The following is a 15,800-nucleotide window of genomic DNA, read 5'->3' as shown; positions in this document are numbered from 1 at the left end:
CGCTGCGGTTAAAAATAATATGCTAGATATTTAACTAGTTAGTTAAATAATAGCAAATGCAGCTCAACAAAAGCCAACTGATTTGTCAGAAATGGCAGAAGCTTTCATAGTTAGAAGGGTCGAAGAGAAACTAATTAAGGAATATTGGCTTTATTGTAATTGGACAGTGTCTCTGCTGTTTTATTCTGTTTCGCCAACTTTGGATTCCTTACATGAACCAGACTCTACATTCTCTCCTATCAGTTCTACAGTCAACTGAACAAAGGGGCTTTGAAAGGCATGCAATTCCAACATGATCATCGAGATCTCTACACATCGTCTCTAATAATGTCGAACACGCAGGACAAACTAGCAATATCCAACAAACTGGATTGAGCAAGATCAAGACACTATTATATCCCAACCAGTATCTGATATTCTTGGTGATATCACCTTCAGCCTATTTATCTAACTTTACAGGGGAATGCAGGCATACACGCCAGTGACAGATTGAAGAAAAGCAAACGTTCATCACCCGGATTCGTGACGATGCAATAAACAACAGGATTTCTGGTTCTTATTATGAACCCCCCAAAATAAAAATCAATCCCAGTATTTGATGACTCCTTCCAGACCACCCGTAGCGACCTTACTCGTCTCCTGTGGATGCCAGTCAACACAGGTGACAGCCTGGCCTTCTTTTCCTCCGGCTTGGATCTTGTGATACATCTTGCCCGTCTTCCAGTCCCAGAAACACACGTAGCCACCGCTATCTCCAGAGGTGACAAACTGGCCATCTGGCGAGATCGACACATCGATCGCATATCCGGCATTGTTATGTCCGCGGAAACTCTTCTTGCGGTTCTGGCGGAACTTGTCGGTCGATGCGTAGACGACAATCTGGTTATCTCCAGATTGGAAGGCGACATATTTTCCGTTGGGGTGTGGTGCTGCACGCACTAGAGCGTACATATAAGGCTCGGCGATGAACTTGATTGGGACAGGGATATTGTACTCCCAAGCACGCAAGGATTTGTCATCAGAGGTGGATATGAAGCGCCGATTCTGGTCAACGAATGTGATCGTGTTGATGGCGGCAAGGTGATGATCGTATTCCTGGACGAGCTCGCCCGATCGTGTATCGAATTGAACAATCTTCTTATCCGACATACCGGCAAGAAACTCGTGCGAGTGTTCAGGATCGGGGTTGAATCGGATAACATGGGGTGTCTTTCCTGTCGAGAAGCGTCCCAAGCACTTGCCGTATTCCGTATCCCAGAGCTTGATCTGTCTATCGTACGAAGCGGTAAGGAACGTTGTGCCTGTCGGGTGGAAATTCGTATCCGTGATCGCCTTAGAATGACCAGAGAATGTTCGCAGCAGCTCCCGTGAGTGATAAACATCCCATAGCTTCGCCTTTCCATCTGCAGCCGAAGACAGCAATAGGTGACCCGAATTGGGGAAGAAGCGCAGGGATGTGATAGCCTTTGTATGAGACTTGTAGGTATGGATAAGCTTCTTCGGTACGTAGTTTTTGACACTCCCGGGCTCTTTCTTCAGATCGACATCCAGATCCTGCGGGACATGCATATACGTCCTTCCCAGATAATCGAACTGTTCAGAACCGTGGAACTCTGTTGTCTCCGTCTGCGACGAGTCATCATGATAATCCGTTGCTTCTTTGGGAATAGGAGCAGCATCTGTCGGAGCAAGTAATTCCTCGACGTATTCCTCGTCACTAGCTAGCTCCTGGCCAGCCTCTGCAGCTTCTTCTTCATAGACCTGGTCGTCGTCGACGTACTTGGCCCACGGACCCAGATAGGCGCCCTCTCCTTCGACGATGCTCGGATCACCCCTCTTCTGCCTCTTAGCTCGCAAGGCTGCAGAGACCTCTTTCGAGGGCTTCATCTGCACCACGTCTTTCCCGCCATGTTGCGCGGCACTCTCAAGGCTTCCAACAAACTGGCCTGGCCTCGTCGGGTCGCGCGTGTAGCCCAAACTCTGAAATGTCCGGTGCTGCTCACGGAAAGTCGCCTCACTGATCGCAGTTTCTTCGGCATGCCCAGTCGGTACATTCTTGCGCTTGAGGCCGTTACCCGACCCAGCTGGTCGAAAAGGGTTCGCAGGCCCCTGAGACGGCCGAGATAGATCATCGTATGTCGCGTTATAAGTCAGGGCTTGTGATGACGTATTAGCGAGCATCATCTGCATGTGCGCTTGATCCTGCAGAGTCTGTTAGATATCATCACATATACACCGTGCCGGCTCCCAAATGATCTCGCAGGGGACTCGTTCTAGGAGCTGGGGACCAAACCTCTACGTTGACATCTGGCGCCGCGACAACTTTGGTCGCTGCTGTTACCGCCGGAACGGACTTCTTGACTTCATCGTCACTGGACGAGTCATAATCGGCTCCCAGTAAAGAAGCCATGATCTGCGAATGAATATGCGACGCAGCTCGCCGTTATTGCAAAGTGCGACGAGGACGAGAGGGAGCGCTGTTGATCTCCGATCGAAAGCTTCGCCGCCAAGCAAAGCAGATCCCAGAATGTAATTTACGGTTGCCACCAAGTCGCCCAAGCGCAAATAGCACGCGCTCCACCGCCATGACGTTAATCCAATCCAAGATGGTGAGAGAGCTCAGAAGAGTCGATCGCCACGTGGGAGAAGAGCAGGATGACCATTTCTGTAAGGCTCAATACATAGCTTTATAGCTACAAATACAACATTGCAATTTGAAGTACAGCGGAGCAAGAGGGTATCGTAGAGAACTTCGTTACCAAACCGATTGGGTGGTATATACAAATAATAAGTAAACAGAACTTTACATTCGTGAACGCATGGCTGCAGTCTTCCAGATCCATCTTGCACTGACATATATCATTAGTCCCAGCGCCAGTGAGACACAGTCAAACACCAAGCAATGTCCGCAAACCCTGTCCTTCCTCGGATTTCATCCTTCACTCGTACACACCCCCTGTATGTTGATCATACCATCTCCCCCTCCACACGCGATTCTCTCACTGTCTCCAGTGTGCTAATATCACCGGTATCAGCGGGAGAGTCCAGCTAACACCCTAGCCTCTGGGCTGTGTAAAACCCCAGAGTCCATGTTGAAACCACCTTCTGCCTTTCACTCGATCGAAGAACCGGGAGACAGAGAATCTCAGCCAGTACAACCAGTATGCATCTCATCCGTTGTTCAATGAGGCATTTACTCCGACTCGTCCCGGATCAGAGCGACGATCATGCTGTATAGGTAGAAGAAGAACATCAAGAGGTGGAAGCCCAGCTTGATGAAGGATTCCTGGAGCGAGTGTTAGTATCAGAGAACCCAAGAGAATCCGCCACCTATTAGTACTAGCTTACCTTCTTGTGCACATTCAGCTTTCGGAAGATCTCCGTCGCATCCAACAGATGCTGGTTGTCGTAGATCCTGTGTAGAAGGCATCGGTTAGCTTGACCATCTCCGATAGATAAACCCATATGCAGTTTCCGACAGCGAAACCATACTTCTTTGCGTTGAAAGCCAACAGTGGCAGGTTCAGAATGATAGCCAGCCAGTAACCGTTGATAACGAAGAGTAGTGTCAGGAAAGCGTGAACCGCGGCCTCGGGGACGATGTAAGCGTTCAGGCGGTTGCAGAGGTCAATGGGGTTGATGTAGTCGCTATATCAGTCGAGTCAGCTCGTAAGTTCCATTTTCACGGATTTGGGCATGGTGATAATGGAGGTTCATTTCCACGAGCGCACACCATGGCAAATCGCGATGGGCGCGTGTCATCAATGACCCCCAGAAGCACCGCAATCGCGTACTAACCATTCCAAATCGCTGTACATGATGGTGAAGAAAACCTGCAGAAATAGGTTGACGGCGTTGATGAGCACCGCCAGAAGGTAAAGCCACGCTTCTCCCGACATGATTGTGGAGAGACCTCTTTTTCTCGAAGTTGGAGAGTCAGATGCAAGAAACCGTATGTATGTAATTAATTGTATGCACTCGGGAAGTGCGACCACGCTGCGAGACCGTTGCTCAAGAACAAACGGAGGTGTGACGTGCGCTCAACTGGTTTTCACGAGACTGGCGACAGCGGCTATTGAGCAGCAGAACGTACGGACTAGAGGACAAGGCGATACTGTGATTAAGAAACAGAGTATAGCAGCCGGGTGCCGACTGGAGATGGAGAGATTAAGGCGAGGTAGGAGGGCGTGGACTGGATCGAGGTGAGCTGGACAGTTGTGGACGTGATGCTTGTCCAAGTTGACAGCGACGGTGAACTTCAGGTCTGTGCTGGCCCGGGCGTCTTAGCTTTCTGCTAGTGGGGGACAACCGCGGAGGCTCACTCCGGAAGCGGAGATGGCAGTCGAGAACCTACAGAGATAAGGATTACATATGTTTCTTGGTTAGTTAACTACTCGTCTTGTCGAAAGCCATAGTCTCCTCAACTGGCTTTATTATTATTATTACATATGAGTCGGGCAAGCTATCCTCCGCTTCCGTCTTTGGTCATTTAACGTCGAACTACTTCTCTTGCGTTCTACAGTATACCTGTCATCACTACTGAGCCATCCGAAAACCATCCTGCTTGAAGTCTACATTGAAATGCAAGCCATCGTGGTCGTAGCTGATACACTTTCAATCAAGTCCTAAGGTCACAAATAAAGGGAGTACTTCACATATATAGACATGATGCTATTCCCACGTTGAAAACGAGGGACGGTAACGACAAGTTTGCTCATAAACACAGCGCGTCGACGGGTCCTCATAATCATCGACCACAAACGCCAGATAACAGAGTGGAAAGTTGGTACTCTGTTCCAAATTTCAGAGCACGTCGAAATATCATAGTGACTCGTAAGCCGCGCTGATCACCTCCTTTCTACAAGAAGAACGTGCATCGCTGTATACGCGATTACGATAAAGGCGCCCGAAATGATAGCCAGCCCAATCACATCATTCCAGAGAGCCAAAGTGTCAAAACCAAAGGCACTCAGAATCGATGCACCGGGAACTTCGATATCGAGACCGTACTTATGATCGATCAATGTCAGGTATGTCACTTCGTTGACTATAAGAGCTTCGAATCCATAGTGGAAAATAGACAGCTACACATATCAGCATCCAAACATTATCAAAATCGGAATCGTAGTCCCGGGTTGCAGAAAACTTACCGTTTGCAACCAGAGAGCGGCCTTGGGGATGGCGTCATGGTTCAGAAGCAGGCCAGCAAACAACAAGCTGAAAAGCATGACCAAGCTCCCTATCAGATTGGCAACGCCTCCATCCCGGAAGACTATACCGATGAAAAGACAGATGCCGGCTGCTGCCAGATTGAAAAGGACAAGAATCAGGATGAATTTCAGGAACTCAGGCCATGCGGGAATCAGCCCGGTCATTGGATATACGATGATACCCATGATGATAGGCGGGATGAGTCTCAGAGGCACTATATCGAAAAGGACCTTGGCGGCGAAGTAGGTCACCGGGTGATAGTAGCCATTGGCGCGCTCACGCACAAACAACAGACGCTCGGAGGAGAACACAGTGAGACTGGTCAGAGTACTGAATCCAAAGAGGGCCAGGATAAAGAAGAACAGGCCCAAGCGGTTCTGGAAACCCTTGATATCATCCGTCAGGCCGTAGAAGAGGTATCCGCACAGTACTGCAAGAAGAATAGAAATCGCATAGTGCGTCAACATGAGCATGGGATTCCGGTATAGATTGCGCCACGTGCGCTGAGAGAGGATCACAAATTGCTGCAGGAGACCAATCCTCTTATAACCTCTCATCTGGTGCGAAGGCGTCCGATGCAGATCCGCCGATCCATTAGCCGTAGTCGCACCTTGAACAGCAGTTGCGATCTCATCATGGACGGAACGAGCAACATCAGAGTTGGCATAGCTTGCAACAAGGATGTCGAGATCTGTACTAGAACCTGGAGCAGCTGGTAGAAGCTGGTCCGGATCTTCTGACTGCTGAGGCCGGTTCTGACGAGAAAGACGAAGCCATTGTTGGGTGTTCTCTGGCCCAGAATCCAGGGTTGCATCCTCCTCATCGGTCTTCGGAGTGGGGGGAGCTTCCGTATCCTTCTTCCTGCTGTAAAGCTGCCTGTCCTGCTTCTGTTTCAATGATTGCCGTCGTTTATTCTTAGGCCGACCTAAGTCTTGCGGATTCCTCAGGGTGTCATCAAAGCTGGCGTTTGACGCACTGGCAATAGACTTGACAGCCCGCAGGCTGCTTGACGCAGTTTTTAAGTGGTCCGAGTGGGTAAACAAGCCGAGAGGTTCTTCGTCGATAGGCGATCTCGGAATACTGGCGTGCATCGTGAGATCGACAAGGTAGTCCGCAATGTTGAATCCAGGAGGGCAGGAGTATCCGACATTATCGAAGTATTGCTGGCAGCTAGAGAATGGGCCTGAATAGACAGTCTTCCCTTTGGCAAGCAGAATAAGGCGATCAAATAGAGCTACAATGTTGGAGCGTGGCTGGTGAATAGTAAATATCACGGTACGATTATAAGTCTTCGCCAATGTCACCAGAGACTCCACCACATTAAAAGCGTTGTATGCGTCCTGTGTCGCGATTAGCATGTGCTTGCGGTAGTCAAAAAAAAACGTGAGAGCGAACTTACAAGTCCACTAGTAGGCTCGTCCAGGAAAAGAATACTGGGGCTCGTAACAAGTTCACAGGCGATGCCAACTCTGCGCTTCTCGCCCCCGGAAACGCCGCGGCCTTTGCCCTCCTCAGACCCAATCAGCTGATCCCTAATGTGGTAGATCCCAAGCTGTTTCTCAACTTCGATCACTTTCTGTTCTTTAGTGTATCTGCTCATGTCCTTGGGTAGCCGTAGGAGGGCGCTGGTCAAGATAGTCTCATGCACGGTCAGAGTCGGAAGCATCGTGTCTTCCTGGTCCACAAAACCGATGAGATTCTTGAAGTCATTGTCGCTTATTTTCTCTCCGTTGACATAAAAGTCACCACGGACAACACCCCGCTTATTCTTTCTGGCTAAGATGTCGAGGAACGTTGTCTTTCCGGCTCCGGATGCGCCCATGATGGCTGTAATCTGTCCCGGTTGAGCTGCACCCTGAATCTCGGAGAGGATCTCCTTTCCATTTAGAAAGTAGGACACGTTCTCAAAGTGAAGGGCCGCGGGTTTATGATCGGCGAGAAGTCTAGCATCTTCATCATCCGACTCCTCTGAAAGTCGAATAGCACCGTATTTCTGGTACGCCGCGCGTCGGGACAGATACCATACTCCGAGGATGACAGCCACGACGAAAAGAGCACATCCAGCGATGACACCGGCAATGAGGGGTGTGTTAATCTTCTTAACCGGACGCTCGTATCCAGGAACATCAGTCTTGTAGAGACATTCGCCGGACTGGCAATTCAGCGTAATGGACTCGTCTCCAAAGACGCTCTTGATGAGATCATTCATCGCCGGTTCCTGGAATTTACTTCCGTCCTTGTCACTACCATCAACAGTGGAGAGTGTAGAGAAAGATGCCGGGCCTCGGATGCTCTCTTCCAAAAATTCGCCAATGTCGATCGATCCCTCTTCGCCACACAGCATACGTCCGGGGATACACTTGCACTGGATGTTCTCGCACTTGTAGTGGGTTTCATTGCGGTAATAGTCAGCTTCGATACTGAAGTCGCAGGTGTCTAGAGCGCAATAGAATGACTCCCTCTGGTCGACCCAAACTGCGAGATAATGTTAGCTATGTATAATAAGGTATACTAAAGGATGCAAACTCCACACGTACACTGGAAGTTACAGGTATGCTCCTCTGTTTCACACGAGAAGGTTACTTGGGGTTTCCGTTCCTTTAGTTGGTCCAGGATCTTCCTGTTTGTGACATCGCACATCTGGTAGTTCTCGTTCACGACCAGACCTTGCTTGTAACACACAGCCCCTTCGCCATCTGGCATCAGCGCATTGCATGCATCGTCCGTCTGGCACACATTGCAATTGATGCCGCCCCAACCATCCTTACAGTTGCAGTATCTGTCGTGTCGTGGCGCTCTGTTTAGCCCGTCCGCAAGGGAACCACAGGTCGGTTCCGAACAATCATCGCCTCCAAAGCCGGGAGGACATGAACACTTGCCGGTGTACTGATTGCATGATGCGTACTGAGTACATTGGAAAGCGTCGAGCTGGCAGTTGAAACAGGGCGGACACTCTGGTGGTCGATCATCATATACTGAGAGGAGGGGAGGAAGCAGATTGGGATTGGAGTAATTGCGCGATGCCGCAGCCGTGCCTGATGCGGAGAGGACAGCCAATATCCATGAGAGAGATGTCAGATGCCGCATTTTGCCTCAATTTCGGAACAATGGAGGCAGAAGGATAGCAGCGCGCCGCTGGCGATGGTCTCAAGCACTCGAGAGCGTTGTAGGCGGAAGAGTCGCTTCACTGCCGTAAAGACGTCGGACAATGCGAAGCTCGGGACACCATGGAGCTACCAAGGCAGGTACAGCCAAGAGATCAGGAGCTTCAGCACCGGCCAGGCCTGCTGGCGATGAATATCAAGTGAATACGCAGCGGCGGCGATGGTCTCGAGGTTGCAAGAGCTAGAAGACAGCACCGGATGGAGGGTTGGATGGTGTAGCACCGCAGACGGCCTGATCGTAGGTTACCTGATAGGCAGGTAGGATGGCAGATGATTAGTGCTCGCCGCGTGGCTGTGCTAGTTAATTAGTGGTTACTGGTCTTCGACACAGATTCCTGCAACCGGGGAACGCTGGACCAAAGAGACAAAAGGGGAGACTATGAGATGACTGAATGACTGCTAGACATGTTTGAGGAATCGAGGTCGCAGGTTACGTAGGTTAGTTAGCTTGGTACAACTACCTAGTATATGCGGTGACGGTTCCAAGTCCGGATGTGCCAACTGTCTGCCCTGGTAACGCCCGGTCTTGCCTGCGAGCCTGAGGGCCTGAGGGCCTGAAAGCCTGAGAGCCTGGGAGCCTGCGGGGTTAACGGGAGCGGGCCGGGCACGTGATGCGTTCCTCGCGATGTCCCGACAAGGGCGTCAGGGCATCCGGTATTCGTTCAAAAGCGCCCCCTCCGGCCCAGCAACCAAAGATGACACCTATTCGTCTTCCTGTACTGCAAGAACTTCTCCCGCGAGGCTGCCGTGTCAACAAGAGCGACCATGGTTAAACTCGAAGCATTTGCCGTTGAGCAAGTATGTCCTTCTGTATTGTAGGAGCAATACAAGCTTCAATGTTCCCCGCACTCACTGACCCCGCTGCAATAGTGGATGGACAAGTACGAGACGACAGCGAAGTACAACATCGCGGAGACATGCAGCGCATCAATCTCGATAGACGACCTGAGGGAGATATCAGACGATAAATCTACCAATCCATTGGCGCTGTCTACAAAGAAACTCACCTACGGTCCGATCCGTGGTTCAGACGAGTTGCGCCAGAATCTGGCTAACCTTTACTCGGTCAAAACACCATCTCCTCTACCTCGAGACCATATCCTCATCACTGCAGGAGCAATTCAAGCAAACTTTTTGCTTCTGTATACGCTGGTCGGACCAGGCGACCATGTCATCTGTCATTATCCTACCTACCAACAGCTCTACGCCGTGCCAGAGTCTCTGGGAGCGGAGGTGAGTTTGTGGAAATCGAAAGAAGCAGACGGATGGAAATTAGACGTGAAGGAGCTGGAAGCGCTCATCAAACCGAACACGAAATTGATCATCCTCAAGTGAGTCTTGAATTCACCTCCCGCTCAGGCGAATACCTTCTAACGATCCATGTGTGTTCAGTAACCCCCAAAACCCAACCGGCGCCGTTATTCCCCGTTCGACTCTCGAGGAGATCGTTGAGATCGCTGGGTCTAAATCTATCACCATACTCTCTGATGAAGTCTACCGACCTCTTTTTCATTCCATCAGCCCTGCCGATAAAGAATTCCCGCCCTCGATACTGTCCCTGGGGTACGAGAATACTGTGGCTACCGGCTCTCTGTCCAAAGCGTATGCGTTGGCGGGGATCCGTGTGGGATGGATCGCATCACGCAGCAAGACTATTATCGAAGCCTGTGCTTCTACAAGAGACTATACTACCATCTCGGTCAGCCAGATAGATGATGCAGTTGCGCGTTTCGCCCTGGCTCCAGACTGCGTGAGCAATCTCCTGCAGCGGAACATTGGCCTAGCAAAAAAGAACTTGGCCCTACTAGAAGCCTTTGTCGAATCTCACCGCTGGGCGTGCGACTGGGTTAAGCCTGTGGCAGGCACAACCGCCTTTGTCCGCTTCAATAAAATGGGAAAGCCAGTGGATGATGTCGCATTCTGCGAGATGCTGCTGGAGCGTACCGGAGTCATGTTCGTGCCCGGTAGCGCATGTTTTGGCCAGGGAGAAGATTTCAAGGGCTACGTCCGGATTGGCTTCGTGCCAGAAACGCAGGTGTTGGAACAGGGACTAGAAGCTTTGAAAGCTTTTCTAGAAGATGGATACGAGGATGTTCCTGTGCTGAAGAAAAAATAGTCTTCTTCGATTGTGCAGCTAGTGGAACTGTCGTGGGTCTAGAATCATATGCCTAAGTATATAGTGCATGACATACGGAGCACATAGCAACTCTATATATTTCCTGTCCTGGATTCTAACGCGTCAAGAATCTATATATGAGCTTGAGATATGTGGAACGTTAGTCTAGAGGCTTTTCAGAATATAAAAAGAAGCTCATTACCTTAGACACTTACCTATTCTGTAAGGGACCATGATCACGTCGGGTCCCTCTCTGCATCCTACATGCCTTACTCGCAGCTGTGGGGAAGAAGCGCCCGAGCGGGCCTGGGAGCTTCGGAGTCGGAAAGCCAAGCCTCGAGCAGATATACCAACCACGTCTGCGCTGGACCATTGCACTCCTCCTCAGCAATTTACCTCCCTCAAACCACAAACTTTCCCAGACCTCTCGATTGAGGATGGCGACATTAACCCCAGATCAGATAAAGGTCCTAGAGCAGACGCGCCAGCGTCTCGTACACCTGACCCATTCTTTGGGATCGCTCGTGGGGAGTCTCAACCAGAGTGATCCTCTTCCGTCATGGTATGTTCCTTTTTCCTCGTCCCTTCAGGCCCTAAATAAAACACAAATAAATGAAAATCACATATAAAAAAAGAAAGAAAAAAAACGCCTGTTATCTGCGCATTATATTGTATAAAATATCTAATCGATCTGAAACAGGGCATCACTCCAGTCCCAAGCTAGCATCATCTCGAACAACCTCGTCAGCGTCTCCGAGCAGCTGTCCGAACACAACGATCTCCTTTCCTCTCTCGTCGCATACCCTGCTCCTAACTACCCTGGTCGCACGCAGTCAGGTACACTCGAGCAATTACTGCGCACAAAACTCGACCCGCGCGTCGAAGACTGGGTCTCTCGCGGACGCAGTGCTGGTGCTTCAGCCCTCCAGGACAAAGATGGGTTGAGCGAGGAAGAGCTAGCGGAGCTGTGGGAATGGGCGCCTATCGAGGCGAATCAAGAAGCGAGAAGACGCGAATGGGGTGGGAATTACACTTTAGAGGAGAAGGAGATGGGTATTCAGAATGTCGTGACTGGTCTACGACGACGATTGGAGGAAGAAGAGGAGTCCGGGGAAGAAGGGGAGGAAGAAGCTGATGGTGATGAGATGGAGATCGTGGGAGTTCATAAAAGGCCTGGGGGAGCGGGTGTGGAGTTCGATGTTGCTGCTGAGCGCAACCATGTGCAGTTCAAGGCAGAGCCAAATACGTTGCCGATTGATGAGGTCTTTCGATATATTATGACAGGAGCGGTTCCGAAGTCACGGCAGCAGACATGAAGGAAGAATTTCCTACAAGGGGGCATGTGCACTTTGTGTGGCTTTCTGTCGCATTGAACTCCCGAGGTTCATTCGCTTACTGCCATTCAAGTCCCTGATTGAACTTGAGGAAGTGATGCCCTTACCCACGACGGTCTTTATATGAAGGAGACCAGCGGGGAGGTCCTTCATATAGAGGGACGAAAATGCACTTCATATTTTGCATCTATGGCAAAAGCGGCTCAGTCCACCGGTCCCGGACTCCCTTCTCACTGGTTACACTGGTGCGGTAGCGGTTCTGAGGCCTTTTTGTGTTATTGAACAAACTTCCTTCGCTCGCATCTGAAGACTTGTTTGCGAGAATTGTTCCAGCACAAGGGATAGGAAACCGAGGCATTCTCTTGTTCGCTCGTCGGGGAAGCAGCATTTTCTACATGATGCAGATGATTACGAGCAATGCTAGACGGATATTTGTCCTGATATACACCATATACAGGGAGACAGGCCACGCGATGATTACTCTGTCTTACCGTCCCGCCAGAAACCCGTCTGGTCATGTCTCTAGAGGAGCAGCTACGGGAAGGACCACACGATGCGGCATAAAGTGAGAAGTGGACAACTCGAGGGATTAGCATTATGGGCCTTTACAGTCCCTTGCTAAGCAAAATAGTTGAGATTAAATAAATGATAAAATAATGAAACTCCCCAAACGAACATCTAGCCCCTCCGACGAGTGGTAGGGGTCTTGCCAGACGTCTTCGGGGAGACACCACTGCTCTGCGCCACAGGGACCTTCTCTGCGGTCTTCTCGGACTTCTTCGCCGCTCCCTTGGGCTTAGCAGGGCTCTTCCAGTAGTACAGCATCTGCCCTGCAAGGATCAGGTTCAGAGTGAAACCGGCAACGAAGCCGTAGAGGATAAGCTTGTCGTCGACTTCCTGGAGAGTGGTGAAGATGCGCGAGAGCGAACCGAGGAGGTAGTTGAAGACCTAGATACAAACATATCAAGATCAGTCACTTCATATTTCAAAACCATCTACAGGAACCTGTCTCTTTCTCGGGTACTTACCGCAAATGCGCTCAACTGTCCGGTACCACCCTCACGCCAAATGGTGTAGATCTGCGGCACCTTACTGGCAACACCCAGAGCTCCAGCACCGGCCTGGAGATACGCCATGGTCTGCGCATCGACTAGCGTCTGGTTGAAGAGCAACGCATACACACTGGCCGCAACGACTGCGATGAAAGCAGCCGCGGCGGGGGACTTTCCACCAAAGATCAGAACCAGCACACCCACCACGACATCCTGGATCATGATCAAAGCCGTTTCGCCAAAGGTGCTGAAGGGGAAGTTCTGGCGCACGCTGTAGGACAGCGTGATGAGCAGACTGGCCGTTTCGAGAGCGTAGGAGACGAATGAGACACCGGCGGAAGAGCCCGACTCAATCAACTTGAGGATCTGGGGGACCTTGACGATGGCACTGGCAGAGACGATTGCCACCCCGAGGGCCTTGGAGATGGCGAGGGACGTGCATTCTGGGTCGGCCGTCACGTCGAGGTCGAGGACGAGCGCGCTGTGGCATGGCGATCCGATCAGGGAGATGATGGCATCGTGGACGGGCGCGGGGAGACTGGCGGTGATGGGAGAGAGATACGGCTTGAGGGGATCGATCACGACAGTCTGTAGTTTGTCCATGGTGGAGGATTGGTGGCGTAGAGCGTTGTAATCCAAAAAGTGACCAGATAGTTAACTAGTAAATAATCATAAATATACCTATACAGAATCGAAGATCAGCGCGGGGGACGGACTCTTCCCCGGCGGGTTTAGCGGCTGCATCTCTGGTTGCTGCGGCGCGGCGGAGAATCTGCCCGTCATCCCGTTCAATCAATCAATCCCAGGCTTTTGCTCACTTTCTCTCTTTACACCAGAGTCTCCCATGTCGACCCAGGTTGCAGGTGGCCTCGATCTGCCATGATCCTGCGGCCTTCTTTGCTGAGGCCCGTATCGGTGCTGGACTCGCGCCTGGTGTGCTCGAGATGTCTGTCGCGGCTGGCACGACCGCAGCCGGGGTTTTCCACGCGCGGCTTCGTTCTCTCGGCGGCCCTTCAGTCCGGCACGGCTGATGGACAGACGGCCCCGCGGGTGTTTAAGAAGGAGTATTTTTCCTCGAATAATGCGTCCAATGTTGCTTTAGGGGAAAAGAATTTGTTTGCCTCGCTCTCCACTTCCAATGGCTCCGCTGGCGCAAAGGCAGCGTCTATCAATACATCGGCTTCATCGACGACCGAGACAGTGACCGGAGGATCAGTAAAAGGATCAACTACGTCCGATCTTCCTCAGGAATTCCCACACAGACGGAGGAAGCGATTAAAGGAAGAAGCCGGGAATAATGACGCAGAAAATGCCCTCCCTCTGGACGCTTCCGCGCAGCTGTCCGCTATCTCCTCGTCCCTCCCTACAACTTCAATCCGCCGGAAGCTGGCTGCGTATTTCGCTCTCACCAAACCTCGCCTTTCCTTTCTCATTCTTCTGACGACGACTTCTGCGTACGGCCTTTACCCCATATCCACCCTCCTCGCCCTCGATCCCTCCATGACCCAGCTCCCCACCTTTTCGACATCCACCCTCACCTTCCTCTATCTCACAACGGGGACGTTTCTGTCCTGTTCCAGCGCCAACACCTGGAATATGTACTTCGAGCCTCAGTATGATGCACGCATGTCACGGACTCGCAACCGGCCCCTGGTTCGTGGATTGCTTTCCAAGCGTGCGGCGTTTCTCTTCGCGATCGGGACTGCGGCTACAGGTCTGACACTTCTCTATGTTGGCACGAATCCGACCGTGGCTGCATTGTCAGCGGCCAATATTGTCCTCTATGGATTCATTTATACTCCCCTCAAACGTATACACGTCATTAATACCTGGGTGGGTGCGATCGTTGGTGGAATTCCGCCGCTGATGGGCTGGGTTGCTGCTGCGGGTCAGACTGCCACAACCGGCCATGATACTTGGCGGGACATGCTGTTTGGCGAGAACAGTGCGGGTGGATGGCTTCTCGCTGCCCTGCTGTTCGCGTGGCAGTTCCCTCACTTCAACGCGTTGTCCCATACCATCCGCGAAGAGTACAAGGCAGCGGGGTACAAGATGATGGCCTGGGTGAATCCGGCACGGAATGGACGTGTCGCACTCCGGTATTCCATCCTCATGTTCCCGATCTCGGTCGGCCTGTGGTGGGTTGGCGTGGTCGACAAGGGCTTTTTGGTCAGTAGCAGTCTGGCCAACGGATGGCTGGTCCGGGAAGCCTATCGCTTTATGAAGCATGAAGGTGCCAAGGGCACCGCACGTGGACTGTTCTGGGCCAGCGTCTGGCAGCTGCCAATCCTTATGGTCGGTGCGCTCGTGACGAAGAAGGGGCTCTGGGATGGCGTGTGGCGGCGAGTGTTTGGCGAGGAGGAGGAGGATGAGGATGAGGATGACGACCTATACGACGATGAAGAAGACATGATTGTTCCTGCAGATGCCAGTCATGGCAATAAAATGCGGCTTTCCACTGTCAGATCTCTTACAGGGTGAGAGGAATATCCAGATTCGAGGTCTTTCCGGGTTCATCATATATCCCATAGAACGACGTCTCCAGTCATTTACTTTTATTTTTTTTTACCCCTGATCGAGGGTCTGTTATTCGATCAAAATGTACTGTACAATACGGGAATGAAATTTTGGTTCCATCCATCCAGTTCTACATATAGATAGGTCGGGCCGTCCAGCTTTGCCCTTAGTATCAATAACTAAACTCCGAAGACTGAATTCCAGCAAGTTCCACCGAATGTCTTTGTTACACGACGGAAATTTAAAAGTCTCTGGAGAAACATCCAGAAGGGATTGTAGCGAGAGTTGCTGACTTCCTCGTGGCATTCACTGCTATGATGCTCTTCCGAGCAAGCCGATGATTATTATTGCTGCGGAAGGAATCGAACTAACTTAACTAAATCAAGAGTCGCGGAGGAAGAATTGG

The 15,800-nt window shown here is 51.2% G+C and overlaps 7 protein-coding genes across 7 annotated transcripts; 3 read left to right on the top strand and 4 right to left on the bottom strand.

The window, feature by feature from the left end:
• Positions 1-397: 397 nt before the first annotated feature.
• Positions 398-2,473, bottom strand: C8Q69DRAFT_458799 (putative mRNA splicing factor). Its single transcript, XM_028630027.1, has 2 exons — positions 2,294-2,473; positions 398-2,202 (listed from the first exon to the last, which is right to left on the bottom strand). Exons 1-2 carry the CDS (start codon positions 2,408-2,410, stop codon positions 583-585), a joined length of 1,737 nt encoding a protein of 578 aa, XP_028488047.1. The 5' UTR covers positions 2,411-2,473; the 3' UTR covers positions 398-582.
• Positions 2,474-3,193: 720 nt separating this feature from the next.
• Positions 3,194-3,899, bottom strand: C8Q69DRAFT_442559 (ER-derived vesicles protein ERV14; the record flags this gene model as incomplete). The annotated part of the gene is made up of 4 exons (XM_028628847.1): positions 3,194-3,286; positions 3,349-3,415; positions 3,493-3,648; positions 3,799-3,899. The coding sequence occupies 4 exons, from the start codon at positions 3,897-3,899 to the stop codon at positions 3,194-3,196; spliced, it is 417 nt and encodes a 138-aa protein (XP_028488046.1).
• Positions 3,900-4,847: 948 nt separating this feature from the next.
• C8Q69DRAFT_397469 (putative ABC transporter) lies at positions 4,848-8,298 on the bottom strand (the record flags this gene model as incomplete). The annotated part of the gene is made up of 4 exons (XM_028627779.1): positions 4,848-5,084; positions 5,151-6,551; positions 6,611-7,686; positions 7,749-8,298. The coding sequence occupies 4 exons, from the start codon at positions 8,296-8,298 to the stop codon at positions 4,848-4,850; spliced, it is 3,264 nt and encodes a 1,087-aa protein (XP_028488045.1).
• A 540-nt stretch (positions 8,299-8,838) lies between these two features.
• On the top strand, positions 8,839-10,695 carry C8Q69DRAFT_169474 (aspartate/tyrosine/aromatic aminotransferase). The gene is made up of 3 exons (XM_028625752.1): positions 8,839-9,173; positions 9,246-9,706; positions 9,768-10,695. The coding sequence occupies exons 1-3, from the start codon at positions 9,141-9,143 to the stop codon at positions 10,489-10,491; spliced, it is 1,218 nt and encodes a 405-aa protein (XP_028488044.1). The 5' UTR covers positions 8,839-9,140; the 3' UTR covers positions 10,492-10,695.
• Positions 10,696-10,841: 146 nt separating this feature from the next.
• Positions 10,842-11,954, top strand: C8Q69DRAFT_169451 (putative RNA polymerase II mediator complex component Med8). Its single transcript, XM_028625751.1, has 2 exons — positions 10,842-11,053; positions 11,192-11,954. The coding sequence occupies exons 1-2, from the start codon at positions 10,929-10,931 to the stop codon at positions 11,805-11,807; spliced, it is 741 nt and encodes a 246-aa protein (XP_028488043.1). The 5' UTR covers positions 10,842-10,928; the 3' UTR covers positions 11,808-11,954.
• A 480-nt stretch (positions 11,955-12,434) lies between these two features.
• Positions 12,435-13,563, bottom strand: C8Q69DRAFT_458790 (putative monosaccharide-P-dolichol utilization protein). Its single transcript, XM_028630026.1, has 2 exons — positions 12,854-13,563; positions 12,435-12,773 (listed from the first exon to the last, which is right to left on the bottom strand). The coding sequence occupies exons 1-2, from the start codon at positions 13,478-13,480 to the stop codon at positions 12,504-12,506; spliced, it is 897 nt and encodes a 298-aa protein (XP_028488042.1). The 5' UTR covers positions 13,481-13,563; the 3' UTR covers positions 12,435-12,503.
• Positions 13,564-13,627: 64 nt separating this feature from the next.
• C8Q69DRAFT_458789 (UbiA prenyltransferase family-domain-containing protein) lies at positions 13,628-15,598 on the top strand. The gene has a single exon (XM_028630025.1). The coding sequence runs from the start codon at positions 13,757-13,759 to the stop codon at positions 15,356-15,358; it is 1,602 nt and encodes a 533-aa protein (XP_028488041.1). The 5' UTR covers positions 13,628-13,756; the 3' UTR covers positions 15,359-15,598.
• Positions 15,599-15,800: the final 202 nt, after the last annotated feature.

The sequence above is a fragment of the Paecilomyces variotii genome, assembly GCF_004022145.1.
Source record: "Paecilomyces variotii strain CBS 101075 chromosome Unknown C8Q69scaffold_2, whole genome shotgun sequence".
NCBI lineage: Eukaryota > Fungi > Ascomycota > Eurotiomycetes > Eurotiales > Thermoascaceae > Paecilomyces > Paecilomyces variotii.
Note: the sequence above shows the minus strand (reverse complement) of the source record. Positions and strands in the feature narration are given on the sequence as shown.